The following is a 7,591-nucleotide window of genomic DNA, read 5'->3' on the forward strand; positions in this document are numbered from 1 at the left end:
TACTCATAGGTGGGAATTGAAAAATGAGAGCACTTGGACACAGGAAGGGGAACATCACACACTGGGGCCTGTTGTGGGGTAGAGGGAGAGGGGAGGGACAGCATTAGGAGATATACCTAATGTAAACGACGAGTTAATGGGTGCAGCACACCAACGTGGCACATGTATACGTATGTAACAAACATGCACGTTGTGCACATGTACCCTAGAACTTAATAATAAATAAAAAAGAAATTACTCCCTGACTTATATTTTAGATGTTGCCTTGACTATCTTTTAAAGGAAAGAATAGTATTATGTATATCAAAATTGTTTAATTTATTTTTAAATAATTGTACAACTTTTAGAAATACCACAGGAGGCTGGGTATGGTAGCTCATGAGTGTAATCTCAGCACTTTGGGAGGCCACTGTGGGCGGATCACTTGAGGCCAGGAGTTGGAGACCAGCCTGGCCAATATGGTGAAACCTCGTCGCTACTAGAAAAAAAAGGGGAAAAAAAAAATAAGCTGAGTGTGGAGGCACACTCCTGTAATCCCAGCTACTCAGGTGTCTGAGGCATGAGAATCACTTGAACCTGGGAGGCGGAGGTTGCAGTGAGCCAAGATTGCACCACTGCACTCCAGCCTGGGCGACAGAGCAAGACCATGTCTCAAAAAAAGAGAAAAGGAATACCACAGGATATTTTGTATTCACATACTCTGGCAAGAAAACCTTGAAAAACCTGGAAAACCTTGGGATTAATTTTCACATCAATAAACAGGCTTGTAAAATTAATGGGGCCAGGCTCAGTGGCTCACGTCTGTAATCACAGCACTTTGGGAGGCTGAGGCAGGTGGATCATGAGGTTAGGAGTTTGAGACCAGCCTGGCCAGGATGGTGAAACCCCATGTACACTAAAAATGCAAAAATTAGCCAGGCGCCTTGGTGGGCCCCTGTAATCCCAGCTAATCGGGAGGCTGAGGCAGGGAAATCACTTGAGCCCAGGAGGCGGAGGTTGCAGTGAGCCAAGATCGCACCACTGCACTTTAGCCTGGGTGACAGATCAAGACTTTTTCTCAGAAAAAAATAATAATAAAATAAATTAATGGTATCTATCACTGCTAGAAAAATTTCTCGCTAAGCCTGTAAATCTGAAAACTGTCTTTTATTTTTTCCCATGTCCTTTGTATCGCAATCTAAAATACCCCATTTTAAGCTCCCAGAGCTGAAATGACCCAATATATTACATCATTATTATTACATTGAAGTACAAGATTAAGAGCATGAGCTGCAGTGTGCCTCAACCCGTGAATTTCCACTCGTTTCCACTTCTTGCAGACAATCTGAAGGACATTGAGTAGATCATTTAATCTCTGTATTTTAGTTTTTTAGTAAAATAGAGATTCAGTATAGTACCTGCCTCCTAAGATTATTGTGGAAACTAAATAAGATCGTGTATATAGAACAGTACGGTGTCTTGCACATAGTAGTGGTTCACAAAACATTAGTTATTACTAGGAAACGTTAACACATTATAAGTTTTACATATAATATTTTATTCTATTTTATTTTATTTTTTCGAGACAGAGTCTTGCTCTGTTGCCCAGGCTGGAGTACAGTTTCATGATCTCAGCTCACTGCAACCTCCACCTCCTAGATTCAAGCGATTCTCCTGCCTCAGCCTCTTGAGTAGCTGGGATTACAGACGTGCACCACCATCCCTGGCTAATGTTTTGTATTTTTAGTAGAGACAGGGTTTCATCATGTTGGTCAGGCTGATCTCGAACGCCTGACTCCACGCACCTCAGCCTCCCAAAGCACTAGGATTACAGGCATGGGCCACCACCCCAGCCTATATGTAGTATTTTAAAACATTTGTGTTCAATTATTTTATTGTGTGTTTTTGTGAACTTTCAGGTAGCCACAATTTTTTTTTTTCTTTTTTTTTTTTTTTGAGACGGAGTCTCGCTCTGTTGCCCAGGCTGGAGTGCAGTGGCGCGGTCTCAGCACACTGCAAGCTCCGCCTCCCGGGTTCAGGCCATTCTCCTGCCTGCGCCTCCAGAGTAGCTGGGACTACAGGGGCCTGCCACCACGCCCGGCTAATTTTTTATATTTTTAGTAGAGACGGGGTTTCACTGTGTTAGCCAGGGTGGTCTCGATCTCCTGACCTCATGATCCACCCACCTCGGCCTCCCAAAGTGCTGGGATTATAGGTGTGAGCCACCGCGCCCAGCGGTAGCCACAATTTTTTAAATGGCATTAGGTGGTGGTTGATGATTATATTTATTTTATCAATAAATGGAATGTAAATTAGTAAAACCACTAAAGTAGAATTAGAGAAGGCTATTCTCAGTAAGTTAACTTTTAATTTACAGATTTTGTTAATTAAATGTAGTTTTATGTGTACAGCAAGTCCAAGTTGACAGGTTTGCACTTCGTTGAAGCTACTTGAAGACCAGTCTTGATATATAGATAATAATGTAATTAGTATCTTTTTTATAGTTCTTCCAAAGTGCTTATCTAATCTTAAATAGCTTTTTTCCTCTATTGACAACTGCTGATTTGCATAGAAATCACTTGTTTTCTAAAAGCTGCAGTTCAAATTTATGCAATAAAGCAGATCAATTTTACCTTAAATTCATTTTTTCTTCTATATTCAATTTATTTTACAAATACTGAACTTATACATTACATTAGGGGCTAGGAACACAGTGTTAGACAGAACAGACAAGTGCCTGCTCTGGAGGAACTTGAGTGGAAGGACATTAAATAATGCCACAGATAACCTGTATGATGAGCGCAGAGGTGAGTGTTCCACAGCTACAGCTTAAAGGGAGACAGCCTAGGTTTGGGGTCAGGGAAGTTATTTAAGTAAAGCTGTGGAAGACAGTGGATTAAGAGTAATGTAAATGGTAGAAACTGAATGTAGGAAAGACCTAGGTTATCTCTGAGGAATTAAAAAACCCGCCACACTATAATTGGAGTATAGTGGGAAAAGGATGAAGGAAAATTAGGCAGGAGATAGGGGCTATTATAAGTGATGACAGCACAGTATGTAACTATTACTTATGTTGAAGACGATGGATTTTTTTTTAAACCCAAAGGTTTTTTTCTTGTTTCCCCACCCTTTACCCGTTGTAGTGCAAAATAGATTTCTATTAACTTGTTTGTACTTTTTTGGTGTTCCGTGGTATGTTTAAAAATAGACAGCATTGGGCCGGGCGCGGTGGCTCAAGCCTGTAATCCCAGCACTTTGGGAGGCCGAGACGGGCGGATCACGAGGTCAGGAGATCGAGACCATCCTGGCTAACACGGTGAAACCCCGTCTCTACTAAAAAATACAAAAAACGAGCCGGGTGACGTGGCGGGCGCCTGTAGTCCCAGCTACTCGGGAGGCTGAGGCCGGAGAATGGCATAAACCCCGGGGGCGGAGCTTGCAGTGAGCTGAGATCAGGCCACTGCACTCCAGCCCGCGCGACAGAGCTAGACTCCATCTCAAAAAAAAAAATAGACAGCATTATTTTCTTGAAGCTATGACTAATTTTATTGGTCTCTAATTCGGTATTTTTTAGAACAATGTATTTGTTTATCTCTAGCCCCATTCCTATTTTATCATACCATTTTCTTTCTTTCTTTCTTTTTTTTTTTTTTTGGCAGGATGGGGGATGGATTCTCAGTCTGTCACCCAGGCTGGAGTGCAGTGGTGTGGTCTCAGCCCACTGCAACCTCTGCCTCCCAGGTTCAAGCAATTCTCCTGCCTCAGCCTCCTGAATAGCTGGGATTACAGGTGCGCGCACCACCACGCCTGGCTAATTTTTTTATTTTTAGTGGAGATGGCATTTCACCATGTTGGTTAGGCTGATCTCGAACTCCTGACTTCATGATCCGCCTGCCTCGGCCTCCCAGAGTGCTGGGATTACAGGCGTGAGCCACCGCGCCCAGCCACCATTTTCTTATAGTAAATTTTAGTTTGCTTATTCAGTTTAGCTCAAGAATTAAATATGGAATTTTCTGAAATTGTGATCTATGTATATTCCTGAAGTGTATAACAAGTTTTCTGTCATAGATTAGGAGATTAGTATACATAAGATTTGAGACATGCTTTGATTTTAAGGTAGAAATTATAAATTATTTAATTAAAGTTGACTGATACCAGATGATAACTTATGTATCCTTTTAGGAAATTCGTTGACTTCTGGGATTCTCCTTAATATGTAGGGGTCTTTGGAAGTGCGTAACTGTTGAGAGTCAGCTAATTATATTTACTACAGAATAGGACTAGGAAAAGACAGAGATGTTACTTATATGCATATTCCTATGGGAAAGAAGATAGTCAATTATAATACTTATTGAAGTTCTCACTCAGAACAAATGTTCTGTAGAAACGCCTAGATTGAGTTTCCCCCCAAAATTGTGTAAATGATGGAAACTTATTGAACAAAATGTTAACATCTCATTTGTCTAGATTCAGGACATCCTCTGCTTTCAGGAACACAGTAGAGTGCTATGAATCAAGTACATGAGTGTCTGAGTGGTTAAATATTAGCTGTCACTGCATATTTATGGTATATAACATAAAACTAAAGCAGTTCTGCTGTTTACTACCTGACTCACATGGGATGAGATACTTAACCTGTGTCTTTGTCTGCAGAATAAGGATGTAAAAGCTGGTTGTCATGAGGAGTGAATGAAATTGTGTGTGTGTGCACTTTGTACTCCATAAAGCACTGTACAGATTAAAAGGGGCTTATGTTTAAATGTGTTTCCTAATTAGAAGAAGTGAGGAGCATCTGTTAGGGATGTTGACTCAGTGCACATTTGTCTTGGCTCTCTTACTTCTTAAATTGGGGCAAATAAAATGGTGGTAAATTTGAAAAAACAAAAATTAGTAGTAGAAGACACACTAATAATAATTATTACTTATTATCTTCCTTCTGTCTGGTACCTAAAAATGCTTTTTACAGACCAGGAAGCTGGGACTCGTAAGTGTTATATGACTTGCCCAATACTTCCTACCTGTGAGAGGCCAGACAAGGACAAAAACTCATGTTTCTTCCACGTTTCAACTTAATATTCCCTGTGATAAACTATGCTGTGAATTTTAGACAGTGAAGCCTTCAGGATAAGCTGCCTCACATAGCACACCTCATTCTCCAGCATTGCCTCATAGACACACACCCAGTAATATCATATCATTTGTATTTTGGACTTTTAAAGATTCATAAATTTTTTTATTTAAAAAACTGTACTGTAATTTAGTTCTCATCATCATTTTATCATTTAGCATTTTACGGTGTTCGCGGGGAAGGGCCTTGACGTGGCAACACCGCTTCTTAACTAACGCTTCCCCTCTCACACCTACTAACCCCTCACCCCTGGAGTCCACTGTTACTTCCTTCACTTTCAACAGGCTGTCATTAAATTCTCTTTCCCCATTATCAGTGCCGCTGCTGCTTCTCTTCCATGTTCACAGTGTTACTTTTAGAGCTGTTTAGTCATCCTACCTATGCTGGTTTCTCCATAGCCTTTGAATTCTGTGTTCAATACTTTTGAACAGAACATCTAAAATCTCCCTTTCTGTATTCCAATACTCATAGGGTGATTCTCATTAAGAAAACATTGAGCTCAGACTAAAGGAATTCTTTTTTTTTTTAACTAAATAGTGATTAAGTTATGATATTCCTATTGTTGGCTTAAGAACAATGCCTATGATTTAGTCGTGTTATGTATATTTGTACTTACAACCAAACAATTGATTGGGTACAAGTAGTCTTAGGACAATACTTCCTTAAAAACGTGTTTCTGATAAACTAAAGCTTTAGCATTGACCAGAAGTCATAATTTAATAGTATTGTAAAAATACCTCATTTATTTTAAATCCTCTGTTGGGTAGAGGATTACAATTGTCATTTCAGCTACATGAATCTCTTGTCAAAAGAGTACTTTGAAGCTATCAAAGTACTCTTGAGGGGTCTTTCATGTATGGGGTTGGAGAGGTACGTTGAGCCTAAAATTTCCTAATTAGTTTACTCTTTTATGTGTTTCTTACTGCAACATATTTACCGTATTTGTTGGAGTCCACCTGGGCTATTGCCTTTTTATCCTTAATATCACTTTTGTAATCTGTTGTTGGATTCAGAAATGAAAACTACTTCCGGGGCTTTTTTAGAAGGCAAGAAATTATTTTCAAGTTTGTCATTACTAGTAACAAAGAGATCTTTCTATTTTTTGGCAGTAGTGAGGATGAATTTGATGAAGTTGCTGCTTTAGCTTATTGGAGGTGTGGATCATTTTATTTTTTGTGTTTGACTGTTCAAGTGCCTTAGTGAGAAGGGGAAAGTAATAGAACAAGGAGTTCATCTGTAACCGTGAACAGTCAATTGTGATAACTCACTACCCTTAGACCAGTCAATAATTATTTTAAAGCCTGGGATTATACAATATTTGTTTAACTATGGTATCAATTTGTATGTTAAATTCATCTCAATTCTTTGTCCTAAGCAGCTCTCAGTTTCATTTCTTTTATTTGCTGTTGAAGAAAATATTAAAACAGGCTGGGCGCGGTGGCTCACACCTGTAATCCCAGCACTTTAGGAGATCGAGGCAGGTGGATCATGAGGTCAAGAGATCGAGACAATCCTGGCCAACATGGTGAAACCAGGTCTCTACTAAAAACACAAAAATTAGTTGGGCATGGTGGCGCACGCCTGTAGTCCCAGTTACTTGGGAGGCTGAGGCAGGAGAATTGAGTGAACCCGGGAGGTGGAGGTTGCAGTGAGGCAAGATTGCACCACTGCACTCCAGCCTGGTGACAGAGTGAAATTCCATCTCAAAAAAAAAAAAGGAAATATTAAGGCAGAAATTAATGCAGCATGTTGATGTCACATAAAAATAAAGCACAGAATTCAGTTTTTTTTTTTAACTGTAGCAAAGAGTAATGTGAAAGATAATTTTTAGATTTTAGGGAAAAAAAAGAGTTTTTTCCATCCTGGTTTCAGGCATTACCATTTCATCGTTTTACATTGGCACGTACTCATGCCAATATTCCATTCTCGTGACCTGTAGCTGTAGCCTCAACTTTAGAAGGAATGTTGAAAGGGAAAGAAAAGATCTTAAGGAAAGATAAATAGTGTGATTTTCGGACTTTACCAATACATTTAATGGTGTATGTGGGATTCTAGGAAGAATCAAAACACAGGGGAACGACTTATAAGAATTTATGAAGTATGAGCCTTAACTGCCTTGACCATGTTTAACTTGAACAGTGACATTCCAGATTGTTCTTGTTTTCAGAGTACATCCAAGCCATTATGATGATGGAGGAATCTGTTCAACATGTTGTCATGACAGCCATTCAAGAGGTATGTTGGAGCTTCATGCTTATAGTTTATGAAAAATTAAAGAGAAAACGAGAATAAAAAAAACAAAAAGAAAAAAATGAAAAAGAGACTCCCCACATTTAAAGAGTTTTTACTTTGCATTTATGATACAACTTTTCTTGTTTTTGTTCTAAAAAATCATACTCATTTAAATTTTCCAATTTTATTTAAATCTTAAACATTTATTTTGCAGATATAGATATAACTGTTCCTAAATTTTTTTTTTTTTTT

General features: G+C 39.0%; 1 protein-coding gene across 1 annotated transcript in view; it reads left to right on the forward strand.

The window, feature by feature from the left end:
- Positions 1-7,591, forward strand: part of HOOK3 (hook microtubule-tethering protein 3) — a 152,969-nt gene that overhangs the window by 44,689 nt on the left and 100,689 nt on the right. Inside the window, exon 5 of the mRNA XM_011957091.1 lies at positions 7,275-7,342. Coding sequence (XP_011812481.1) covers positions 7,275-7,342 — 68 coding nt within the window. The remainder of the gene's footprint in view (positions 1-7,274; positions 7,343-7,591) is intronic.

The sequence above is a fragment of the Colobus angolensis genome, unplaced genomic scaffold (genome assembly GCF_000951035.1).
Source record: "Colobus angolensis palliatus isolate OR3802 unplaced genomic scaffold, Cang.pa_1.0 Scaffold433, whole genome shotgun sequence".
Lineage (NCBI taxonomy): Eukaryota > Metazoa > Chordata > Mammalia > Primates > Cercopithecidae > Colobus > Colobus angolensis.